Below are 26,925 nucleotides of genomic sequence, written 5' to 3'. Positions count from 1 at the left end.
CTGTTAGCGCTACCACCTCCTGGTATGTCGGTTGCCTCTACTGTGGTGGTGGTGGTTTTGTTTGGGGATCTTGGGGGTGGTTGATGAGAGAGAAAAAAAGAAAGAGGAGAAAGATGGGTTAAGGTTTAGTAAGGGCAATAATGACCTTTTGCTTGAAATGTTGACGCGGTTTTGATAATTTTTGTTGGCGGTGTTTAACACCTCCCTAATTTAATGAGCTTGAATTTGACTAATTGAAGAAGAATGAGAAGTGGAGTAATTGGAATGAGTACTACATCAATTTAAAAGATTGTAATTAAATTTTGGGAAGTTGGTTCAAGAACGGGGCAAAAAGATTAGAGGTGCATTGCAATTTCTGCCTAATGGATTGAAATGACAACCATCAAATTAATGAAAAAAAGGAATAAAAGCATTATGACACAAATTAGCTATAAAGACAATTATGTATTTATATGGGCATGACCGCATGAGTCGCATGACAAGCTCAATTAGCTTATTATTGGAGATGTTCTAACAAGTTTATTGTATTTTACTAATGAATGTTTTTATTTAATAGTATAAGGTTTCTTAAAAAAGTAATAATAAGTCTAAACACACACAAATATTTGCTGTTAATCACTACTGTCCCATCCTCCTCCAGAGTCCAGACTCGTCTACATATGAATATACTATAACAATAATAATGTTTACCTCTCTATATATACTCATCATTCTTTCTCACTCTTTCGATCCCAAAATTTATTCTTTTTCGAATTGATCCTATTTTTTAAATTAGGGTTTTCAATTTCAATCTTAATTTGGTCACTTATTCTAATTCAATCAATCATGCCGAGCCCCAAGAAAAAGATGGGATTCTTCTCTTCGATGACTTCCAGCTTATCCATGTTCAGTAACGCCATGCATAGATCTGTCAATGGGTACTTTTTTTTTTCCTCTTTCTCTCTCCTCTTTACGTCGCTTTTTTGCCAATTTGTGTCTGTAATTCGGCCCCTTTTTTTTGAGCAATTTTGTGAATTCTATGTGTTTTAAATTGTGTTGAAAGTTGGGTTTAATTGTAATTTGTGAATTGATCAAGTACTTTTGTTTATGATTATTGATTTATGCTTAATTTTGGTGATTGTTTTCCCCCTATTAAGTACTGTATGAAATTTATGTGATCTCTAGGTTTATAGGCTATGAAAATCTGGAAGTTGTAAACCCTGAGGGAGGTAAGGATGATGCTGAAGAAGAAGCACATAAAGGAAGATGGAAACAAGAGGTGTGTATCTTTTGCTAACTCATGCTATTGATTTTCCTAAATTTGACTTTTTTATACATTGTTTTGGAATTTCCATTATACAGTCGGATGTACCTTAGCAGAATGGTAGAGCTTCAAATGAGCAAAAAATTACCTTGGGTGTACCTTAAGTTTGATTTTTCATTTCTTTTTAGATAGAATTATTGGAATTGTGTAGGATGAGATTGTTTAATTCTCATGTTGTTCTCCCTTAACTTCAAAATAAGGAAACTTCATAATAAAATCTTTCTAGTATAAATTACCTATTATACATGTCAGCTTTTGCATATAGTTTCCATGTAACAATGAATTGCTACTTCAAAGTCTTGGGCTCTAGTATGATTTTATTTGGTTTTTGGTTATTTGATTATTTTAATGTTGACCCTCATCACTAGAAATCTTGGAGTGCTTAATTTCAAAGATCTTTGGATTCTGTGCACTAACTTTCAGGAGTGCTCATATAAATCAGTATGTACATGCTATTTTATGCTTACCTTATTTGCTGAATTTCTGTATTTGCAGGAGAGAGATAGCTACTGGAGAATGATGCAGAAGTACATTGGGTCTGACGTGACATCAATGGTAACTCTGCCAGTTATAATCTTTGAGCCTATGACTATGCTCCAGAAAATGGCAGAGGTTTGTGCTGTCTCTTATTTATCATTGATGTGTGTGGAGTGATGTTTGTGCTTAATTACATGTAGATGTAGTGATTGTTTTAATGCTGGAAATGGTGTATTGTGTTAACAGTTAATGGAGTACAGCCACCTGTTAAATCAGGCTGATGAATGTGAAGATCCTTATATGCAATTGGTTTATAGTGGTGAGCAAACTCTCTTATTGAATCTGAGGCAAATTTCATGTATCATCTGATATGAATTCTATTCATGTCTTGGTTTGCAGCATCCTGGGCAATATCTGTATACTACGCTTTTCAGCGCACCTGGAAGCCTTTTAATCCCATTCTTGGTGAAACCTATGAAATGGTCAATCATAATGGGATGACCTTTATTTCAGAGCAGGTCTGTTTGTCTTTGAACTTCCTTTTAATACAACACATGTTTGTAGCTTCTTTTGGAGCAGGGCTTTGACATAAACCTGGAAAGCTTCTCTTTTTAATTTATCTAGCAGTTTTACTATGTTTTGCTGTTCATGCATTTAATTAGGTATTGCTGATATTTTGCATTTTCTGTATATATTAGGTGAGTCATCATCCCCCTATGAGTGCTGGACATTGTGAGAATGAGCATTTTACATATGATGTGACATCAAAGCTGAAGACAAAATTTTTAGGCAACTCTGTTGATGTTTATCCCGTTGGAAGGTAAGGATTACTATTTTGTTTATGGTACTACCTATTTTTTTAGAGTATTGGTGATTAGAATTGCACTTAATGTATGCAGTCTGAACTATACCTAGCTTCTTTTTTGTGTTGCGTTACCTTTTCAAGATGCACATAATATAGGTTTTGGAAAAATACTAATTGGGAAAATTGTGGTGGCCTCTTGTACTTGTAGTATTGTGGTCATCACCTATAAATGAAAATTGTTTGAGAGTCTTGCTCTTACCTACCTTCAATAATTTTCTTGATAGACTACATTTGGAGGCCATGAAAATGGCTTCAATGAACTACAAGTAGCAAAAGTATCATTTTGTCTTGCTGTTCTTCTCATACTTCGTAGCTAGTTTTACCACATCCTCAAAGAGTAATGTGCCCAGTACCTGCCTTATTAGGGTCAAACCCACTAATGTTTGTTTTGCGCTCAAAATACTTTTCAAGTTAAATCTCCAGCATATTACATAAACTAGACAACAGCATATATATTAGTATCATCGTAATCGCCAATGATTTTTTATTCTTCCTCAATTATGTTGAAGGATGCAAGAGGGTTCGAGTTACCTTCCGAATATAAAAATCTTGATATCCTGATCAACTTGGTTGAACTTTTATTGCCTCCTTGAAATTTTTTCAACCTAAGAAACCTTTCCATCTTCTTCAAATTGTTCTTTGGTGGTAGGTGTACACTTCATCTATAGTTCGGTAATTCAGTTTTCACTCAAAACTTGTTGAAGACATTGGCTTCAATTACATGTTCCTTGTAAGTTGGGTTTGGATTTGTCATGACATGACTTTTGTTTTCTTCTTCTTTGGTTGAAGGTGAGGGATATATTGTGGATAATAGGGATTGACAATTGAGGTTTTTGAAAAACTAAAAGGAAAGAGTGGAGATTTACGGAATATGTTAAGTTTGAAATGAAAATGAGAGGCATGATTTTGAAGTGTAAAGAAACGATATGGTGAGGTAAGAAATAGAGATGTAAAAAAAAAAAATTGGGAAGTTTTGAACTTTAAACTTTTGCTAACTCTCTAAGATAATTCCTTATTTTTAGCATGCATGCGAAAAGTTGATGCATATGGTCCCTTCGAAGAATTTCTGATGATTTCCAAAATAATTATTAAATGAAAGTTTTTTCAGAGTTTTATGTTATACACTTAACAGGTAAAATATAGATATTAACTCACATTAGCGAAAATAAGGCAAGTGCAACGCAAAAAGGAAGTAAAAACAACTCCAATAAACTAGCATTAAAGTTGGATTAATGAAACAAGTCAGAAGAAAGGTTTGTTATTCACAAAAGTAAAAATGGAGTTACTTAAGCCGCTGTCATCTACATTATAGCACTCTTTTTGCATTGAACTTGTGTGGAAGCTCATAAGCCTGGCAGGCTGGCATAAACCCATATTAGCATCATGTTTGCGTCACATAAGAGAATAATCAATAGAAATCTACTGTTAATGCTTGATTAAAGCTACAGCACAAGAGCATTAGGGGACTGAGAATGGATGTGCCAGTTCAGTGTGGAAGTACCATTGCTTTCTTCTTGGCTCATTCTGGGGCTTTTGGTTTCTGGCCTTAAATGAACAGAGAAAAGTTAGCTAGCTTGATGATTGTGCCGTTCTCTGGTATGAGAAACAGGATATATATTTAGGGATGAACATGTAACACTAGTTAGACCCCAGGCTCTCATTTCGTGTTTTTACCTCCATCCAAAGTGGGAGCTCTGACATCACTAGCAATCAATGGTCCGATGTATCTCATATATGTACGGAGTATCTTGATTCTAGACACATTTATTGTCATGTGAACTAGTGCTGTGATGAATAGTATATGGTGATGAAGCAGCTAACTCTGAATGTTTTAGTTTTAGTTTACTCATTTTTTTCCTGATTATTATTAAATTGTTTAATTGTGATTTTCTTGGATGCAGGACACGTGTCACTCTCAAAAGAAGTGGTGTAGTGTTGGATCTGGTTCCGCCTCCTACTAAAGTTCACAATCTAATATTCGGCCGGACCTGGGTGGATTCACCTGGTGAGATGATAATGACCAATTTAACCACTGGAGATAAAGCTGTGCTGTATTTTCAACCATGTGGTTGGTTTGGGTATGTAGTTATTTTTGTTTTCTTTAATTGCAAAATTTGTATTCAGATAACAATGCCGCTGCTTATTTTCACTGCTTGATTATCTTTTCATTATATTTCCCCCTCTTTGTTTGACATTCAAGACCATTACCCCAATGTCTCTAATAATATTTGCTAAGTGTCTGAAAGATAATTGATTGGCCTGTTAGTTCTCAGCAAATAGGTAGATGACTGTATCATAAGCCATTTGGCTTAGTCCATTGCATTCCGAAATTAAATGTGTTTTGGCTCATTAACACCACTAGGACTCTAGGAGTATTCAGTATTTACTTGTATGCATCTCCAAAGTCCCATTCCCTTATGTTAGCCCTAAGTCCTTCCAGAGTACTCTTGTTACTTGTACTTCCTGATTCTACTTTAATTCTAAATTGATAGCTCTTTATCTATTCTTACCTATTTCGGTTTGGAATAGTTTAGATGAGTGTTTGACATGGCATGTCTATTTTTGCCAGTTTATATTTGTCACAAATCTGGGAAGTGGCAACTCAATATTCAAGTCCTTTAGGCTTGAAGACTATTTTATTGCCTCTGAACCCCTTGTTCTCTTTGAGGCTGATAATCCCCTCCGCCCTTCTCTCTCATTTTTGTCTATTTTGGCTTATTGAGCTTGTATTTCCTTGTAGGGCTGGTCGATATGAGGTGGATGGTTATGTATATGATGCAAATGAGGAGCCTAAAATATTGATGACCGGCAAATGGAATAAGTCAATGAGCTATCAACCATGTGATGTGGAAGGGGAACCACTACCTGGCACAGAAATGAAAGAGGTTCATATCTAAGATCCTTTGGTTTTCTCTGATATGTCTTTATGGCTTACTTCTCCTAGAAATATTCAGTGAAATTCACTAATATTCCGCATGGAATTGGATTTGTTGCCTATTTTTAAGACTTTTTACTGTTCAAATGTGTCAGTTATGGTGTTACTTTCAACTTTCCTAGTTTAATTCTATGCATATGTGAGTGTAACTTATTGAGTGGATTTATCATAGTCTCCGGCTCTCCGCGATGGGATTACAATAGATTCAAAACCTAGTTTTATCCCTAAAAGGATTCTACTAATCCACATGATATCTAATAGGTACAAAGTATAAGTCCCTGAACTAAGGGTTTATTCTATTCTACTTTTTTTGTCTGAACTTATTTTACCCGAGCTTATATTGTCTAAACTTTTTCTATATGAGCTTAATTTGTCAGAACTTGTCTGGAATTATCTAAGCTTATTTTGTTTGAAATTAGTTATAATAAGGTGAATAAACATAGCCTAGTCGACTATGTGCCTTTATGTGACCTTCAAGCTCTCTTGGATTTGGTTTCAGTTTTCACACCCTCCTCATGTGTGTTGTATATGTATAAATTTTGCAGGCTTGGCATCTTGCAGATACTCCGAAAAACGACAAATATCAATATACCTACTTTGCCCACAAGATAAACAGTTTTGATACAGCCCCCAAGAAGTTACTGGCATCAGATTCACGTTTACGACCTGATAGATATGCTCTTGAGATGGGTGATTCATCCAAGTCTGGTGCTGAAAAGAGCAGGTTCTCTTCTGTCCATTGTTGTGTCTTTACATTTTTAGACTGTATGTCATTATGTCATTTTTAGGCTGTTGGTTGATGAGTATGTCATTATGTCATTTTTAGGCTGTTGGTTGATGAGTATGTCATTATGTCACAGATATTAGTGCCCGTTCATTCTACTTTCTCTGCTCCACAAGAAATTTGACAATTACTATTTTTTGATGCTCTGAAATAATATCCACTCTTCCTTTTCAAGCAAAAATTATTATTGCTTTGCCTATTCTCTCTCCACTGCAATTGTTTTTGTAACTCTCCACAACAAATTCCTGCACTTGTGCCTCAATAAAATGAGAGATTTATGTACCTATTTCAAGGTAGAATAAATTTTGTGCTGGTTAATTGTGTCCTTGTACCTGACGGTGTTAATTTATTCCTATTTCAGTTTAGAGGAGAGGCAGAGAGCAGAAAAGAGAAATCGAGAAACCAAGGGTGACAATTTCACTCCCAGATGGTTCGATTTGACTGAAGATGTTGCAACTACCCCCTGGGGTGATATGGAGATTTACCAGTACAATGGTAAATACAATGAGCATAGGGCAGCTATAGATAGCTCCGATATTGTTGAGCTAGAAGATGTGAAAACCACGGAGTTCAACCCTTGGCAGTATAGTGATTTATCTGGTGAATGAGGTAAAGTTTTTCCCACCCAAATAAAAATATCTAGTGATAATTGCCCCTTTAAAGGATTGTCGTCTATTTTAGCCTGGCCCTTACCTTCTATGCTCACGCCAAAAGAATCTAACCCTAAATCAAGCCTTCACCCAAGTCATGTCAACTACACAGGTAGCCGGTGAGAATTATATCATCTATAAATCATTCATACTTGAGGTAACACATCACTTAGTTGTGCTAAAATTGACTAAAGGCCTCTTTAGCCATGAGGTGTTGACAATTGCATTGGGGTTGTTAGACTCTCAGATCAAAAATCTAGAATCTGCAAAAGAAGTTCCAATAGTTATACCTCCTTTAAGGATTGGAAGATATATCACAAGCTTTCTTTTGGAGAAGATACAAAGAGGGTATAAGTTATCAAAACAGGGTATAAGGGTCTTCATCTCGCTAGGCTACATCATAACCTGATCTTTTTTTTGTTTGCAGAAATTCTTTGCGTCATCGTCTCAACTGCAAATTATAGGAATGGCATATGAAGTTATCCAAAGGATGATATAATCTCTCCTATCAGGCAATCTCAATGCTACCAGCGGGGTAGATAGAAAATGTATCCTGCATTAAATTGTATAAACTCATTATTGAAGATGATTTCTTCGAACAGAATCAATAGTGCTCCCCTATTAAGTTGGCTGTATGTTTTTTACCTTTTTCATTTAAAGTAGTTAGCTAGTGTTTTTTACCTATCTCATTTGCGTATTATTTGTTTGATTACTGTATTCATAGTTGACAGAACTATCTGTTTATTGAAGAATTACATACAAGGTTTATAGTCTTTGGCTTTTTGAAGCAACTAGTGGAAGAATTCCTTGTGTAATACTTCGTATTATAATGTCATGTCTTCATGTACTGATATTTACCTGGTCGTTGGTTTTATTCATATCTAGCTTCATATGCTTTACTCACTAATTAGTTATTTAACTACACTTCATATGCTTAACATGGAACAACTCGTATGACAAATCGATTCCATTCCAACTACTAATAACTACACTGGCAAGGAGCATTGCTTTAGTAGCAATAGGACAGGGACCTTAGAAATCATGTTTCTATTCAGCTGAGACATCCTTCCCTGAGCACCCAAGGTTACCAATTTTCATTGAAGCCTTCTAGAGTTGGAGCTGTTTCGATCAAGTTATTTCAAAGGGTATGCCTGTAAACGAAATCTGAGAAAGTACTCTTGGTCTCAAGAGCTTATTCTACGTTATAAGCTTTCGGAAGTTGCGGTTTCATTTTCATTTTGGACTGATAATAATACTCTGTATCTGTATGAAACATGTGATAGGTTGGCATAGTTTAAAGAGTCCAGGAACTTTTTTGGTACAATGTTATTGACCTTAAGTATGACTATGATTTATAATACTTGTATATATTACTCCGTAATATGTACTATGTTCACATGAAAGAATAATCAACCACACTTATTGAACTCTATTAATTTCTATGGTATTGAAGAACGTCATAAAGGGTAGTCGATAATAGAGGATGCAAAATTCATAAAAAATAGGAAGTTTGGATAAGTTATTTTGAAAGGAGATAGTAATTACAGTTAGAAATTAGTTGAATTTCATAGATTAGAAAAGGTGAAGCGGTTGCTCTTGTTATGGGTCAAGAAGCAATAGCCGACACGTAGAATCAGAAACTGAAAAAGTCAAACAAGATAACTCCCATAGAAAAAATGTAAAATCTGTTGTCTTGACTTTTAAGAATGTCGCTTTGACGTCAAGTTATGTTCTTTACTGTTTCGTATTCTTTACACTTTAATCAACCTTCTGTTTCTTGCCTCTGTGCCCTTGTAATTCTACCGTTCCATGATCTTTTATGGATACTCCGTATTAATAAAGAGAATAATTATGGACATATTAAAAATGAGGGACAACAAACACATTATAAATTTTGCATGTATAAAAAGGATGTTTGTGTATTTAGAAAATACAAAAGGATGTTAAATATGTGTCGGATATGAACACACTAAATAACCCTATTCAAAAGATTAACATTATCGGATCTATAAAATAAAATTCATGTTCTATTTGGTTTGGTACTTAACTCGATCAGCCTATTTTTGTGTATTGCATTATAAATCTATTTTGTTCTTTCTACTCCGTAATTTAATATTTTACTCCTTTTTTGTTAAAATGCTCTATGTTACGCTGTTACAATGCTACCCTTATTTAAGACATGATAATATACTACTCCGTGATATGGTAGTCCAGACTTATTTTCCGTCACACCTTAACCAAGGTTAGTTGTCCCTAAACCCCGACTCGTTGGCCGGGTAGCAAGACCCCGTGCTATCTAGATCGTTAAATTATCCCATAATCCAACAAATAGTATCCTTCTTTTCCAGCTTTCTTGGGCTTTCTCTTCCTCTCACCAGCTAGGAAATGGGTGGCTATGATCTAATTTCCCGTTAGAAAATACAGTAACATATCTCCATTATTTTTATATTTGTTGCAGATCATGCTCAGCAATCATGTGATGGCAAACTACTTGACAGAACATCTAATTCGATCCCCATAAATTTTTTTATTTTATCTTTAGATATAATAAAGTGGTAAAAAAGACACGTTTTTAACTGAAACTAGTTAATGTTAATGTGTTCTGTCATCATTGGCTCTTTGTGGGGAAACTCAGGTACTTTTAATTTAATTTGAGTATATTTAAGGTGATACGAAATATGGAGTAATTTAATTACGATTAAATCCTATTTGTGTCATACATACGTTGAGTATACATTTGAAGTTATTTCTGCTAGTTCTAATATTAAAAGAATCCAAATTTAACCCGTATTAAATTAAGAACACATAAACTTAACAATAATTTTGTGAAATCAAAACTTATTAAGTAACCTAACTTCCACGCAGTGACACAACTCTCATACATAAACCATGTGTGTCTCGCTGTGTATTCCATGCGTCATATTTTTCTAAATAGTGGTATAAATTATAAAAAACAATATCCTTTCTATTTGTCGAGGGCTGCTCAACTCCTAACCTTGATAATTTTATAAAACTTATCAAGGGGTACATTTGTAATTGCATTGTAACACCTACCTTGGTCACGTAACAGCTCAAGGGGTATATTTGTAATTTTATATTTGCCTTTTTTGTTTTTTTATTATTTTATAATACAAAAGTTCTTTTTATTTTCATATCTGCCACTTGATAAGTTTATCACGTTAGGAGATAGGAATTTCCCCTATTTGTCTTATTTGAAACCAAGAAAAAAAGTTGTTATAATATGTCTTAAATCTATTAAGAGGTTCATAAATATGGAATAGTACAACGTCGATCAACCATCGAAACAACATTAGAATTGAATCTAGCGCCAGTGGTCCGATCACGTTCTAAATTCATCCACCGTCAAATATAGTACAGTACGTCTAAATGAAGCAGCCACTACCCACGTGATATTATGTATATGTGTCCATGAAGCTAGGAAGAATAATTATGGAAGAGAGTGATGATCGATATTATCAATTCTATGGATTATATAAATTATATATTGTAGACTTTGACGTATATTATGGTCCCAACGTATTCAATTGAGATCATTAGATTATAGCTAACTAAGCTAAGCTTCATAAATAATGTTAACTAAATAATTGGTGGCTATTTTGACAGTTTTATGAAGCCTACTTTAGAGTTGAGAGTTTATTAATTGAAATGTTTGACAATATCTAATAGGCTGAAAACTAGTTAAATTTTGGTACTAAAATAATTGTAATGATGGTAATTTATACCACGTACATGTGATCAAATTAAAGATGCCAACTCATCATAAGTGTTCAATTAAAGTAGTTTATTTTCAATCCTACTTAATTAAAGGATAAATTCAAAACTATATGGTTAACCACTTTGATCTACCAAGTGGCAAGTTGGTCATACTTTAATCCATAATGTGACGTGAGATATTTAGTAAATGGCTCTCAGGAAGCCTGGTTGGCAATGCCTAAAGGGATAGGGGGATGGGATTTGTGCCTGATGAAAATCAAACCTCGCACTTCAAGGATGTGAGGTGACCTCTAGGCCACTGGTCCAAGAGATCATTCTCATTTAACTTGCCTAATTGACCCTTACTAAAAATATGACTTCTTTTTTTAAACCCCCAAAAACCAAAAAAAAAAAAAAAAAAAAAAAAAAAAAAAAAAAAAGCCTAAAAAGAAAAAGAAAAATGGAATTCAAAGAGAATCGTGTTCGTATTGCAAAAGATGCTCAATAGAATATACTATGTTCAAAAGATGTTCAAGAGTTATGAGATGGAGAAAGAAACTTGAGATAAAGGTGGTAGAACCATTGAAACTCGTAGGGATGTATATATTGACTAGCTCGGATTAATGTTTAACTGATCTTTGTTGCCCCTAATTATTGTCTGATCTTTCTACTTCATTCCTACCTTCTTTAATTTCAAATCCAGTTGGTTTTAAAAAAAATAAAATAAAATAAATTCAAATCTAGTTGTTCAATCGCTAGTTGAGATTTGTTGGAGACTTGATGCATGTTCAATGATACTTTGTACTTCTTTAATTTATTATAGTGTATATCAAATGTTATAACAACGTCGTTACATATCTCTACAATCGGGAATTAGTAACCTTGAATAATTGAACTGTTATTCCAGTGACCACTAACCGATCGTTGGATTGGTTTTCCATGTTAGTTACAAACTATTAACATGAAAAATTAGATGCTAGTTATTGATAAGTTTACTTAATTTGTTTGATCGATTGGTTTTATTATATGTTATTGACGACTAATAATTAATATGCAAAACGTACAGCTAATAAAATTTAAAAGTAAATCTAACCATAAATTTATTAAATCTTACTATGAGTAGTAATTAAAGTCATATGTAATAAAAGAAGTCAATGAATAACATTTTATTCTATATGGAGTATATACACAAATTAATTAATCACCAATCCAGCATAATCTTTACGTGTAAAGTACTAAAATATCATTTAAATCCCAGTGGTCACTGGTCAGCGAAAGGTAGCTGGAATAAATTGATATTGACCAATTTTTACGGTTTTACCAAATCCATGTTCATCTACTACGCAGGACCATAATACATACAAAGCACTTCGTATTTCAATTTTGACAGAAAATAAGAAATAATACTGATACGGTAATATCTTATCCCTAATGGCTTTTTCTTTTTTTTTTTTTTTTTTTCCCTTTTTCTTTTTCATTTCGTTTGTTTTAGATTACTTGCAAGTTGCAATACTTTGAGGTCTTCAACTAAAGTTGCTTGTTTGTTGACGCACGACTTTAACAATCGATAACTTTAATTATCTATTTATAAGTATAACAAATTAATATATTGAAATTATATGTTAAAGTAAAACTCAACATCATATTCTCTTATTTTCTTTTTTAATTTTTTTTTTTAATACTTGCAACATGTTTTCTTGACACGCTATCTAAAAAAGTGATCAAAGAAGGTGAATTAATAGATTAAGCTATAAAATTTAAACTGTAATAATTTAACACTTTCTCCTTGTCAATGATAAAATAATTTCAATTAATTTGTCCGTTCACCTAGTTTAATATCTTGCCTAATAAAGTACATATCAAAATATAATATGTAGCAAGCAAATAAAATGAACTTATCTTTTTCCATCGTTCGGAAAAAAAAAATGCTCAAAATGAAGTTCTTAAACAACGCAAAAAAAATAAAATAAAATAAAATTGAGTGTGTAGATAATAACTTTGAAGTTTGGATGGAAAGATTACTTTATGCATCTCTTTAAAATATTAATCATAACCTATGAATGGAGTACGCAGTGGTTTACAATTAAAAGAATATTACAAACAAATGGATATTGATGTAGAGATCCAATATTTTCTTTTTAAGATCGAAGTACCAAATTTTTGGTTTAGTTTGAACTTCTACATTCAACAAATCATAAAAATATATAATCATGGACCAAAAAATGAAGTAGAAAAATCCCATGTAGACTATGATACGGTACGTAAATTTGTGAAAGTAGCAAATAAAACGGCATGCATTATGAATTATGATGGATGTGGTGCATTGTCTAGTTATCCATTGCCCAACTAGCCACGTAAGAGGGGAAAAAAAATAGCATACCAAATTTTATTTATTTACTTATTTATTTTTAATACTACCATATTACCAAGGGTCTTCAAATTCAATACCACCCATAATTTAATCAGCGTCATCTTCTATGGATTCCTGACACGTGTAGGTCTTTCTAACAAGCACATACTTCGTAATTGCTAGTTTTGTGTCCGAGTGATGTCCAAATTGTTGATAAAATTTTAGTATAATTTTTTTTGCATAAATGTTAAATACATACGGTTCTACAATCCCTTTTGATAATGTAGGATATTTAGACATACGATATTATATGGTTTATATTTATATAATATTGTACTTTTTGTAGTTTTGTTTGTAAATAGATATCTATGTTATTTTTGACTTGTAATTATTTTTATTGAACTTAAATTATTTTTACTAAACTGAAAGTATTTTTACCAAAATAAAATTAATTTTTACTAATTCTCTAATTTTTTTTTATAAATAAATTGAATAACAATGCATTTTTTTTTATGCGACTAACCACACCATCTGGCCGGACCAAGTAACCCCTATAAAACTGACCGACTAACCCCTGTAATACTAACTGAGTAACCTCTAACACTGACCAAGTAACCCTTATCTATATCACTGATTGAGTAATCACTATAACACTGACCAATAACCCCTATAGCACTAACGAAGTAACTCTTGTAATAGTTGGTGACACGGCTTGACCAGCTATGTATAAAAGTTTGTAATTAAATATATTATAAATGGATCTTATTTTAACGAACTTTTTAAAATGAATTTGATGATGGAAATAGAATTGAGTTACAGGATAATTATTAAAAGTTATGATTAATTTTGTATATATGAAATATTAGAATTCTATCGATAATAAAACTCTATATAACAATTTTATCTTGAAAAATCTATCCAAAAATCGCTTATTTAGTATCATATGTGTCACAATAATACCTATTTATTTCCTACGTGGCGCGACACTAGGCAAAAAACTAGAATACCAAGTGTCTCTGTCTTGTGACCTAACTGCGAGACCGACTTTATATATTAGTGACTAATTTGGTGCCTGAGCAATGCCCAAATGGTATATAAAATTTAGGATAAATTTTTGGCGTGAATGTTAAATACGGTTATATAATCCCTTTTGATAGTTTATATACTAGTGTACTTTTGTAGTTTTGTTAGTAAATAAATATCTATGTTATTATTGACTTGTATTTTTATTGAACTAAAATTATTTTTACTGATTATAACTTATTTTTACACATTCTCTATTTTTTAAAAATAAATTAAATATATCTATTTTATTATTAACTTAACGTTATTTTTATTGAACTTAAATTATTTTTACTGAACTGAAAGTATTTTTCCCAATATTCACTATTATTTTCTAAAATAAATTAATATATTATAAAATGGATCTAATTTTAATGATCTTTATGAAACAAATTTTACGATGGAAATAAAACCGAGTTATAGGATATTTATTAAAAGTTGTGATTAATTTTGTATATATGAAATATTAGAAGTATATCTATAATAAAACTCCATACAACAATTTTATTTTAAAAAATATATCCAAAATTCTCTTACTTAGCATCATATGTGTCGCAATAACACCTAGTTTTCGCTTACATGGCGTGACACTTGGCAAATAACTGAAATGTCAAGTGTCGTTGTCTCGTGACCTGGCTGCGAGATCGGCTTTATTTATTAGTGATAATAATATGATATGATATGTTATGATATTAGCAGTAATATTTTTCGAAATTGGGAGATGTTTTAAAGATAAGAAAATTATTATACATGAATAAAGAATATGGTGGAGATCCTATATATATTCCTCTCATACCATTCTCTTTTTTAAATCTTTTGATTCTTTGGCAGGACAAAATATTACTGTACAAAACACGTATTCAGTATTCATAATGTGTCTCTTCCAAAACACAATCATTATTCTAATTAATTTGTTGTTTTCATAATATTTCGGACTTCAATTTATCATTGTTACACCGTAAGTAGATTATATTATGTGTGACTCTTATCAACCTTTATCATAATTTAAATATGGGTAACTCTTATCAACTTTTATTAGAACTTACTTTTTTGTAATTATCTTATCTAAACATATTTTTATTTAAATTAGTTAAATTAAGGTGAATAAAGTAAAATTTAAGTATAGATAGACTATATACTTTAAACTCTACAAAGGCTACATACATCCGGATACACAATAAAGTCATACTTGTATTACAAACATAATTTATTATTATCATTATTATTATCCGTCCATATTTCATCTTGTCTACAAGAAGGTTATGGGATAATACGGAGATTGAGAAAGACCAATGTGTGGCCAATGGTGATTACTTGTTTGTACTTTTGCCATGTAAGGTTGTCTACGTGGCAATCAATTTGAATTTGTAGCCACAAAATAAAGTGTTTTGACTTCGTGACCAAAATGTCATCTCCTACTTCCCCCATCATTATTATTATTATTGTTACTTCATTTATTTTCTAAAACAATTTTATATTTTAGCATCACCAGCAAAAATGCATGGAAGTAGATGGGGAGAGGATAAAATAAAATATAAAAATCCACAGAACAAAAAAGGATAAAAATCCTAGATCTGGCTTTATTATATATCCATTCCTTCACATATGATCAATTAATGAATTAATTATATGATGATCCATTTCATCAAGACACACTTCCTTGTTAATCTTCGAGATTCAAAATGATTACAATCTTGACTATAATATTAATTAAATTATTGTCTAATTATGTAATCAGTATACTTGTATATCTTGGCAAATGGCAAGGAAGTATCATTGCCTTAAATATCCTTATTATGTTTATTGATTTGCCAAGACTAAATTTATTACACGTAATATAATAATCTCAAATATAAGGAATATAATTCAATATGGAGTAATTAATTCATGATAAAATCTTCTTTTTTTTTACATATAAAAAAAATGGAGCATAAATATGATTTTATTTTGAGTGCAAGGATACAAAAATAATTTAGAAACACATATTGTCAGTTAGGCCCTATTCACTTCACCTTAAAAAAATAATATTCAGTAAAAATAATTTCAGTTTAGGAAAAATAATTTCATTTTAGTAAAAATAAGTTTAGTTCAGTAAAAATAATTTCATTTCAGAAAAAATCAGTACATTTAAAGAAGACATATAACAGAGAATCAGTAAAAATAATTTCATTTCAATAAAAATAATTTCAGTTCAGTAAAAATAATTTCAGTTTAGCAAAAATAAGGTAAAGTGGAGCATGGAGTCGAAGATACATATGGAGTATATTGATAGAGTATTATTTATGGCTGCGTGAAATTTTGAAACATATTTATATTTATGCTTGATAAAATTTTGGGAAAATTTTCAACTATAAATGATGATTTATCTCATATGAAATACATTTACAAAGTTGTCATGTTTATTAATGCACAATCTACCTTAATAATTGTTTAAAATTCAGAGTAGTACGTAGCCTTATTTTAAGATAATTGCATGAACTTGCAAGTGCTACACAAATATTTCTTTAAGAGCCAAAGTCTATCCGGAACAATAAGAATAAGATCTCACGTTTTCCTCGTTTTCATGCTCAAATGCTATTGTACTCCGTTCATGCTATATTGCTACTATGTTAGGATACATTTCATCATCATTCTTTCATCCTCTAAATGACTAAAATAACAACTTGGTTTTCCATATGTATCATGTCCCTACGATAAACAAAAATAAATGCCATGTACAAACTCAATCCATCATTTCCGCTTGATTTGTTTTGTATTATGTCATACAATTCATACCCATACATAAGATTACCATATATTGATTGTATCATTAGATGAAATCCGTGCAATACACGGTTGTTTGTATTTTTTCAAATAAAATATTACTAAATATATATTTATCTAATAAACTTTGTGATATTCGCTTGCTTACTACTTGAATTTTTAATTATAAAATGAATTATTAACTTTGTTTCTCATATTTAGATAAAATTCGTAATATAAAACGATAATATTTTATTTCACAAAGTTTTATATGTGGCTGGTCACACTATGTGGTTGGGATTACTTGGTCAAGAGTTACTTGGTTGATCAAGGGTTACTCAATCGATCAAGGGTTATTCGGACGGTCAGGGATTACTCGGCCAGTGTTTGGGTTTATTTCAGTCGGCTACACTATATGGTCACCCACACAAAAAACGTGCAAATTTATTTTTATAATTTGAATCGAATAAAATAGCCATAGCACTCTCCTTTTTTTTTTTTCCATAGTATTAGCACAATTCAATATTTCCTAAGTTGAAAATAGTTTAGTGTTACTTTATTTTCCTCTAACGTTTTCAAAACAAGTTCAAGTAAATTTAAATAGGTGGATATGACGCAACCTAAGTGAATTTGTCATACATAAATTACAGGTTTCTAAAGAATTGAAAGAACCAACTAATTATGAACTAACAATAATGATAGTGATCAGTTCTCTTTGTGACATTACGCTTAGCAACTCAATACCTAATTAAATTTCTCTTAATAACAATCAATTGTTACTTGTCCATTAATCAAGTTGCATTGCAGTGCACTGTTGCTTTGCTTTATTAGGAATTAGGAAACCACTAATTAATTAGCTAAAAGTTTGTTAGTTGAAACAATCAATTCACATGAACCATATAATTTATTCAAAACACAATTTAGATCTCTCATATTTTAAATTAGTAACTCCCACGAATTCTAATGTCCCATAACATAACACTTGCAAATTCATCAATTTTTTTTTCATAAATGTAAAGCCACCCATCCAAATTTTAGAGGTATATATATAAATAGGCAAAAGCTAATTAGGGAAAAAAATAAATAAAAAAATGCAAAATGCACCATCACCCATAAAATAAAAAAGAATGAAATTCCTTCTCTTCGTGACCCAACGTTTTTCTCGAAGGTATGGGCCAATCATACCCACACGATTAAACTACAAATGACACGTGTCAAAGTCATAAGAGGGTAAGAAAACAATTGGTGGGGTCAGCCAAAATTGGAATAACCATTCCTAAAGCTAGTTTAAAGGAGGTAACCGGGAATAACCGGTGAATGGGTAACTTTTAACCGGACAAAGTGGTAAGAGGGGGTCAATGGTATAAGATCAGGGGTTTAAGCAAAAAGGTTGGGTGGTTTTCAGAGGGTTTTGGCGATCAAGCATTGTTGATATATAGATAAAGGAGAGAGAAACCCAGAATTTTTTTAGAGAGAGAATTTTACACAATCAAATTTTTTGAGAGAAAAAAAAAAAAGCTGATCATGGATAGAAATTGGAAAACGTGAAGGATTTTCTAGAATTTTCTTAGTTTTCTCCGAACAAATTCCAAATCTTACACCCACCTAAATTTTCTGGGTTTTACAGCAAACCAACAAGAATTTGAAGTTTTAAAGGTGAGGGATTCGTAAATTTCTTTGTTACCCATCAAATGTTTGTACAATTGGTTGTTGGGTTTTTGTTTTTTTTTTTTGGGTGAATTTTCTCTTCGTATAATTCATTTGGTTTTCAGGGTTTAATTGGGGGTTTGGGGTTTGATTTGGGGAATTCTGGTTATTGTCGGTTCGATCTGAGGCAATGCAGATTTTATAAGTTTTGAATTTGATTTTATGTGGAAGATCTGGGTTTTATTTAAAGTTGTGATCTTTACAGTAATTTCCAAGGTTGGAAATTCCAATTTTTTTCAGAAAGTTTCGTGGTAAAATCGTGGGTTTTAGGGTTTTTGATAAAAAAATGGCTTGAATTTTGCCTTTTATCCTCTCAAGGGTTTTATAGATCATCAATTCGTATTTTTTTCTTTTTCTTTTTTCTTTTTTTAATTTTTTTATTTTTAACTTTGCTTGTTTTCAGTTAATTTTTGATGAAAACTAATTCATGGGTATGATCGAACAATTTGTCGTATAATAATTTTTAGCATAATATTGTTCATCTATATTATTTTCTTAGGATGTTGCTATAATTTAAGGTTTTGCTGATTTGGGTGATGAAATATGTTGCTAACTACTTCCTGATTTATCATGAAAATTGCGTTTTGAATTGGGCTGACTTGATTATGATCATCAATCAAGTTGGTGGGCCCTAATGTAATATGAATTTTAAATCTTTTTCTTTGATAATTTGAATGATCGTTTTTGTGATGTGTTTTGGATTTGTGTTTACATTTTTTGATGGGTTTGCTTTAATAGACTCTTTTGTGCAACAGAATTTATAGAATTGGCCTTGGGTTTTGATTGATTTTTGACGCGATTTGGTTCGGTTGGTGCTGATACTAGCCTTGAATTGAAGACTCCTCTGGTATGTTCTCCTCGATATGTTGCAGAAGAGGTTAGATTACGGATTCAGTGGATATCAGGTGCCTTTCATCCCTAGAGCTGCGAGGTCTTCTAGGGTAAATTCACTTCCTTTCTATTATCTGTCGTATTAATATGCTGCACCCTTTGATCCCCTGCACGAACGCTGAGATTATGTTATCTATATAAACTCGAATTTCAGAAGAGACGCCCGATTCGTGAGAAAGCTGTAGCTGTAGACAATCAATTGTGTGCGTTTGATTTATTGGCTACTGTAGCTGGGAAATTACTCGAGGGAGAGAGTTCTCAGAATCTGCCAATCGAGAAAGATCAGCTGGGCGATGTTCAAGATGTCGTTATGCAGGATCAAGATGAGGGCACTCTGTGCTTGAAAGATGAGCTTTGTGATAAAGGCGACAATGAAGTTGCATCCCTTAATTTGGAGCTTGGATTGCAGGTACAGGACCAAGGTTGCAATGTGAAGGAAATTTCTGTTCCTCAGAATGATGCTTCTCCGGCCCCGGCTTCTGTGATCACTTCGTCTCATTGTCCGGAGAAGGATGAATATCTTGTTAAGATGGATACAAATGATGACAAGAGTGATTTCTGTAGCCTTTCCAGGAGCACAGAGGGTTTCGCCCCTGGTCACACCGATTCTTGTGTTCCTAATGTGAATGAATCTGTGGAAGACCATGATGGCAAAGGAGAGGTATTGTCTGGCAACGGGCTTGATATGCACTGTTCTGAGGATCCTGAATTTTTCGATGGGAATTCTCCTGCAGTTGCCAGCTCAGATTGTAGTATCAAACTGTCTTTAGGCGTGGATCACTACCCTTGTGGTTCACTTTCCCCTCGTAGGGATAATAATGTAAAAGTAGTTACTAGAGATGATGACGAAAATTCTTCCGAGTGTACTCAACCTAGCACAATGAAGCCTGCTAGGTTGCCTGCTCGTATAGGTGACCGTAGAATAAGGAAGCTGTTGGCATCCAAGCATTGGAGATTAGCTTCAAAAGTTAAGGATGGTGATCATTCCGATACTGGTAAATTAATTCTCCTTTGTTGTTACTTATTTTCTCTAGCATCATTTGTTTGCTTGAAGGCTGATGGTGATTTATTAACTTTGCAGGATTACGCTGTATATACCGCAGCAGGAGGACTGGTTATAAGCGTCCGAGATCTCAGAGGATCTATCCTTTTAAGAAGAGGAAGTTCTATCACTATAGCTCATTATTGAATTCTGATGTGGATGATGGATGTAAAGGTGTGTATGATGTTCTTGATAGGGCCATTGATCAAACTGTCTGTGCTTTCAGTGCAGCAGGAATAGAGTTGTGGCCTCTGGTATTTGTGTTGTTTATTATGCATTAATGTGTCAAATTGCTGCTAATTATACATCCTTTTGTAGGTAATGGTTCTTCATCATGCGATGCTGGCCAGAGCACCTCCTTTGCATCCAGGGAATCCCACGGTATGTTGTCAATCAATGGAGCAAGTCATATCAAATTGATTGACCATTGAATTTAGAGAGTTTATTTACGTGAAATGCTGTTCATTTTCCTCAGTGAAACTGAGGATCAAGTCCTTTAGAGTGCCGGAGCTTTTTATTGAGATGCCTGAGACAGCTACTGTTGGTTCTCTCAAGGTAAATTGATTTTGTATTGTGTTTATTTGTAATGGGTCTTACCCTGTGTATTTCGTCTTCTAAGCAAACTCTTATTGATTCGTGTAGTTGATGAAGGAATGAAAGCTGGACCTAACTTTTTCTTTTTGTTTTCAGAGGACGGTAATGGAAGCTGTGACTGCCTTACTTGGCGGTGGGCTGCGTGTTGGGGTGCGCCTTCAAGGAAAAAAGATAAGAGACGATAATAGAACACTTGTGCAGTCTGGTATATGTCATGATGATAAAGTAGAATCTTTGGGCTTCACCTTGGAGCCAAACCCTTCACATATCGGCACACCTGTTTCTTCTGAGGATAATTCTCTTCTGCTTTCTACTGACGTACCTCAGCCTGTATCAAGGTAAGCTGTTGTTTTTTTTGGTTGTCACATGTTGTAGAAGTATGCGTAGTATTTCATACTAGTATGCTTTTGGATAGCTATTTATGGGATATAGGTTTGACAAGTTTCTACGCCTTGTGTTCTCTATTCAGGTGTCCTACGTTGAGCGTTAATAATCAAGGAGCTTCTCATGATCATCCGGTGAGGAATTTGGGAAATTTTGTAGAAAGTGATCATGATTCAGCACCCTCACCTGCTGAAATCACAGCAGAGAAAGGGTCAGTTGATTCTCGGGCTCTAGTTGCCCTCCCTGAGGGTTCTCCACAAGCATTGGCCGTTGTTCCATCACACCAAAAATCTAAGCGATCTGAGATGGCACAACGTAGAATTCGCCGACCTTTCTCTGTAACCGAAGTTGAGTCATTAGTCCAAGCGGTGGAGAAGCTTGGCACTGGAAGGTATGTTCTTTCTTCTTACTTCCTAAAATTCCTTCTTACCTCAAAACTCCTTAAAATTGCAATTAATGATTAATTTGGCGATTGGGATTGTCATTAGGTGGCGGGATGTTAAACTAAGAGCTTTTGATAACGTGAAGCATCGAACCTACGTTGATTTGAAGGTAATAAATTTCTTGCCAAGCTATAGACATCTCGCTGGTTATTTACCCTGTTTTGATTAGTCTTGTTTGGTACTTCACTCTATCTATCTGGACCCACGTAGTTTATTGTTTATAATCTTCAACAGTCGGTACAACAAATTGTTGCGTGTATTAACAATCAAATCATTGTGATGTCTAATTTAATTATATATTAGTATAATCTTTTATTTGCCACAAGGAATCTTTGGTGGTTTCCTCCACAAGACTTGTTGCCTTTTCCCCCTAACAAACTAATGAGTAATGACACTGAACAATTATGTGATCATATTATATGAAACAAGTGAGATCAATACATCATCTGTTGCTTTTGTTAAATGATAAAGATATGCTGTTTGTTTTTCTTTAATTTATGCACTTTTGGGGTGACTCACGTGACGAAGGGCTCATCGGGTTTTTTTTGGTAAAAATAGGATAAGTGGAAAACATTGGTGCACACGGCAAGAATATCCCCTCAACAAAGGAGGGGAGAGCCTGTTCCTCAGGAGTTGCTGGACAGGGTGTTAACTGCCCATTCTTACTGGTCTCAACAGCAAGCTAAGCAACAGCTCAAACAACAACCATCCGACGCTTGCCTCCTCCTTTGAAACAGTCAAGAACATGGGAGAGGTTACTGGTGGTGGATATTGTGGATTTTTATAAATATATAGAAATGAACAGACATATATTTCAGTTTAGATATGGTATGTCCAGATTTTAATTCTCTTTCCTGACTTTATGTTTATGATGATGATGATAATGGGTTGTGATGTAAAAAGTAGTGACTGGGGGGAGGAGTGAGATTGAAGCGGGAGGTGTTCCGTAGGAAATTCATGTAATTGATCTAAGGCTCATTTGCCACGACCCCCATCTCCGTGGTTGGAGAGAGGGGGATTGCTTGGCGCTTGTAAATGGTTGACGAAATAAGGGCTATGCTAACGGAATTCGTTTGCACTCCATTTCCTCACCTCTTTTCCGAATTTGGAGGTGTTTTATTCAATTCTAGGGAAATAGGGATAGTTGGTTGTAGGAGTAGTTTTAGATGATTCACTTGTTTTTAATTGATCTTGGAATTCTATTGTAGCTGGTCTTACGTTGTTGCTATTGGCTGGTATATGCTTAAGGCTCACTTCACATGTAAGGTTGATGTAATTGAACATTCACTTCAAATGTAATTGGTTTCATTTCTTATTTGTTTTCTTATTTAGATAAAAGAATTTGCATTCTCTATCCTCAACCACTCCTCAAAAAACCAAGCAAGGCTCGAGTCGGCTCGAGTATTATATTATACAGATCTTTTTACTTCTCTACTTCCAAGTATCTCTAAACACGCAAATATTGAAAATATCGTATTCTTGACAGTGATCAATTATCGAAAAGACTTTATGATCAATGTGGCTGTAAACTCATACGGAGTACGAAATGCGAAGGACTACGTAATTAGCATCAACATTAGTATACCATTTATGGTGTAAATTGCAGGAGAAACGAATATACCAGGAAAAAAACAGGTTGGGCACAGACAAGAAGTGCCGAGATCCTTAAGATCAAAAATTGGAAATCTGGGGAAATATTTAAGTAAGAAAACAACAAAGTAGAGTGCTTTAAAAGACAGTGTACCTAAAATCATAGGACTTTGTGGCCTAACACTTAACAACAGTAGGTAACAAGGTTGGGCAACCTGGATTAGTTAGTTAATACTCTTTTATCTCTTAACAAATTTCACACGTGCTACTCTGTTAAAGACCCACAATCTCATCACCTAAACAATTATTATAGCACAGCTTAATTATATTATTAATTCATAATATATATTAATCCAATGAAGTAGTATATAATATGTGGTGTCATTACAATAGATAATTCACTTTTTTTTTTTTTTTTTTTTTTTTTATAATCTTTATCCATATTTGCTGAATACTTTGCACTAATAAAGGTTTGGTGTCCAAATCTAAGGAGATCAAAGTGACAAAGTCTAAAATTAATTATTCTAGTAAAAAGAAAAATAATCTTAAGCTGTGAAATATCATTTTAAGAAGGCTAGGTGGGATAAGGGTTGTAATACAGAGTGCATTTAAATTGACTCCTTTTTATAACGTACGTTAACTTTGACAGTATTGAATGTTGATTAATATACCCCTTTCTACCTTTTCTTGTAAAAAAATAAGGAAATATTTGTATCATTTTAATTTAATATATTAATTTGTCAAATTATATTGTAGTGAATTAAATAAAAGATTTTTTTTAATCATCAATTATTTTCAGAGATTTTGTATGTAATTCAATAAAATGGATCATATATTGAGTATACTTATTTTTTTATGATTTTAGAATAAAAAATTAGTATAATATCCTAGATATTGGTCGGTCAAAATTAATTAATTGTGAATATTGTATGACTTTTTGTGAGTTGGAAAAGAATATTCGGCAATAATGTATAAAACTGGATCTAGATGCTGGGTGTTTTCATTCGGATAATAAGAGTGCGTAATGTCAAGAAAGACCACTTACATCACATTCACCTAAAGCTTTCCTGTCACTTTCAATAGTTGTTACATCAAACGGGTGAATAAGTCACCATAATTAATCAAGTTTAAATAATTGTAGTTATGTCAAGGGACTCTTGTCTCTTACGGTCATATTGTAATGGCTAGTCTAGTACTACGTATAGTTTTTCAATTTCTAAAACTTTTATGGCTTAGAAAATTTTAGTATAAAAAAAAAAAATTGTAGTTGTTTCTAAAAAAAAAAAAAAAAGTGCCAAGGGATGTGAAAAAATTTTAGCCTCTAATTTTATACAATTGTACAATTATGGTTCAAAAGCATTGGCAAGGTGGGTCATTGGTGGTTATGTCATAAGATAAGTTATCGGTTTCTTTATTTATGGCCACGATTTCACATTGATGGTGCCATAATTGATAATTATGTCATCACCAGTTTTAGTTTATATTGGAGTACATTATACAAGTATATACGGAGTATATTTTTAGACAATGAAAAATACAATTAGAAGGTCAATTTATCGCTATGAAATATCGCGAGGATTGTGGGCTATTACAACAATTGATACATATATCAAACTTTACAAACTGTCCAATATTAGTTATTCAATCTGCTGCTCTATTTCCTTCTCTGAAAAATGTGATGCATTGTCTAGTGAGCAAAATTCAATGGACTGCCATGTAGATTATTATATGGAGCATTTTATTATTTTAAGTATAATTTCTGTTAACTATTTCGAAATTTTAATCGGACAGAAATATGATTTAATAAATACTTGTATAATATAATATTAGTCAGTATGACATAATGTAGCATATTGCCAAAATGAGGCCATCTATTCTTATTAATCAGCGATTTTAGACTTTTATTAAGTTATCATTTAATTACAGCAAATTTGACCTACTACAATTCTCTTAAAGTATTATTATTTTTCCGTTTAGGGCGTGTTAGTGATTGTGTTTTGTTTTTATTTGTTTTTTGAAAACAAAAAATCAAAAATCAAAAACAGAAAACTAGAAAATATAATTTCTACTTTTCAGTTGTCAATTTTTAAAATAAACATTATTTTAATACGTTTAATCGATTTTAATTTGTTATATGACAAATATCATATGATTTTGAATTTTTTTTTAAAAAAAAATAACAGAAAACTACTACAATGTCAATCAGGCCATTAGTAATCAAATTATAGTTAAGCTTTCAAAAAAAAATAAAAAAAAATAAAAAACAGAGTTGGGGCATAACCGCACAGGTTAGCCCAAGCCCCAACTAGGCAGATCCATCAAACGTTGATTAGTCATAAATCCGAAGCCCCGAAGGCTCATAACGTACAAAAGAGGTTAGATGTTGTTGATAATCAGGCCCAATACCTTATGTCTTGAAGTGATGGGTTTTTAGTGTCAAACTTATTACACTATGGGGACGTTTGATTCACATAATGAAAACGAAATGAAAAAGAAACAAATAAGAGTGGTTAAACAAATTATTTAACTATTACCTTTTCATTTGTTTGGTTTGACCATGGAAAGAAATCGGTTAAACATTATTTCCTTTGTTCGCGTTTGAAGAGGGTAAGAGTATTTTGTTACCCTAAGTTTTTGAGAGGTAACCATTACTCCTTAAGTAATGGTAATTGTTACCAAGCCTTCTAACCAAACACTCGCAAACAATATCAGTTTAATCGAATCTGTTTCCAATCAAAAAAATACACTAACCAAACATGCTCTAAACTTTTACCTGTCTAGCTGTCTATATGAATTTACTTCAGATTAAGAAATCGGTATATGTACGGAGTAATAATCTAAAATGAATTAATATGATTTTTTTTTTCTTTTTTTTTTATTTTTATTTTTTTATTTATGAAACAAAAATGAATTACTCCGTATTGTTCTTCATGGAGTTGAGAAATCATAAATGGAACTATCAAATTTCTCATTGAAAAAAGCTACTCGTATCAATAGTGGTTTTAATCATCCCACTATTAAAATGATATAAGACTTTGATTAACGGCTCAAATAATCACATGTAGGGTGGTTTTAGACTTCTAATTCAAAGGTGATTTTAACAATTACATAATATCTTATCTTTTTCCATAAAGGCTAATGCTATGGGTTGCATATAAGTTTAAATATACATCCTTTTTTAGTATTAAGTTAGGAATTTATCGACAATTTACGAGTAAATTGTGTAATAAATGTTTATTTATTGTCTATTTTTTTCACTTTTAGCTTCTGATATGCAACCCTAATATCTTTTTCCATAAATAAAATAATAAAAGTACTAACTATGTTGGCCAAGTTTTGTTGAGGATAGTTCTATATATATATATATATATATATATATATATATATATATA

General features: G+C 32.6%; 2 protein-coding genes across 3 annotated transcripts; both read left to right on the top strand.

The window, feature by feature from the left end:
• The first annotated feature begins 591 nt into the window (after positions 1 to 591).
• On the top strand, positions 592 to 7,892 carry LOC110688403 (oxysterol-binding protein-related protein 3C-like). Its single transcript, XM_021865143.1, has 11 exons — positions 592 to 917; positions 1,165 to 1,258; positions 1,799 to 1,915; positions 2,027 to 2,099; positions 2,180 to 2,298; positions 2,479 to 2,600; positions 4,547 to 4,723; positions 5,386 to 5,530; positions 6,126 to 6,304; positions 6,726 to 6,973; positions 7,442 to 7,892. Exons 1-10 carry the CDS (start codon positions 826 to 828, stop codon positions 6,970 to 6,972), a joined length of 1,365 nt encoding a protein of 454 aa, XP_021720835.1. The 5' UTR covers positions 592 to 825; the 3' UTR covers position 6,973; positions 7,442 to 7,892.
• A 10,365-nt stretch (positions 7,893 to 18,257) lies between these two features.
• Positions 18,258 to 23,258, top strand: LOC110688402 (telomere repeat-binding protein 2-like). 2 transcript variants are annotated; one of them, XM_021865141.1, is made up of 10 exons: positions 18,258 to 18,538; positions 19,415 to 19,530; positions 19,635 to 20,475; positions 20,562 to 20,696; positions 20,841 to 20,903; positions 20,998 to 21,077; positions 21,213 to 21,454; positions 21,586 to 21,891; positions 21,989 to 22,052; positions 22,502 to 23,258. In XM_021865141.1, the coding sequence occupies exons 2-10, from the start codon at positions 19,453 to 19,455 to the stop codon at positions 22,673 to 22,675; spliced, it is 1,983 nt and encodes a 660-aa protein (XP_021720833.1). In that variant the 5' UTR covers positions 18,258 to 18,538; positions 19,415 to 19,452; the 3' UTR covers positions 22,676 to 23,258. The 2 variants fall into 2 exon arrangements, with proteins under 2 accessions (XP_021720833.1, XP_021720832.1); XM_021865140.1 differs by having other exon boundaries at positions 19,345 to 19,530.
• The last annotated feature ends 3,667 nt before the right edge of the window (positions 23,259 to 26,925 follow it).

Source organism: Chenopodium quinoa, unplaced genomic scaffold, assembly GCF_001683475.1.
Source record: "Chenopodium quinoa cultivar QQ74 unplaced genomic scaffold, ASM168347v1, whole genome shotgun sequence".
Classification (NCBI taxonomy): Eukaryota; Viridiplantae; Streptophyta; class Magnoliopsida; order Caryophyllales; family Amaranthaceae; genus Chenopodium; species Chenopodium quinoa.
The sequence above is the reverse complement of the archived record's forward strand: the minus strand, read 5'-3'. Positions and strand labels throughout refer to the sequence as shown.

Excerpts from the sequence above, each read along its gene's own strand:
- LOC110688403 (XM_021865143.1), top strand. The coding sequence starts at position 826 with ATGCCGAGCCCCAAGAAAAAGATGGGATTCTTCTCTTCGATGACTTCC. Across the intron at positions 1,259-1,798 it reads AAGGAAGATGGAAACAAGAG|GAGAGAGATAGCTACTGGAG; the intron begins GTGTGTATCTTT and ends CTGTATTTGCAG. Across the intron at positions 6,305-6,725 it reads TCTGGTGCTGAAAAGAGCAG|TTTAGAGGAGAGGCAGAGAG; the intron begins GTTCTCTTCTGT and ends TTCCTATTTCAG.
- LOC110688402 (XM_021865141.1), top strand. The coding sequence starts at position 19,453 with ATGTTGCAGAAGAGGTTAGATTACGGATTCAGTGGATATCAGGTGCCT. Across the intron at positions 20,476-20,561 it reads TGGTGATCATTCCGATACTG|GATTACGCTGTATATACCGC; the intron begins GTAAATTAATTC and ends TTAACTTTGCAG. Across the intron at positions 20,904-20,997 it reads TGCATCCAGGGAATCCCACG|TGAAACTGAGGATCAAGTCC; the intron begins GTATGTTGTCAA and ends CATTTTCCTCAG.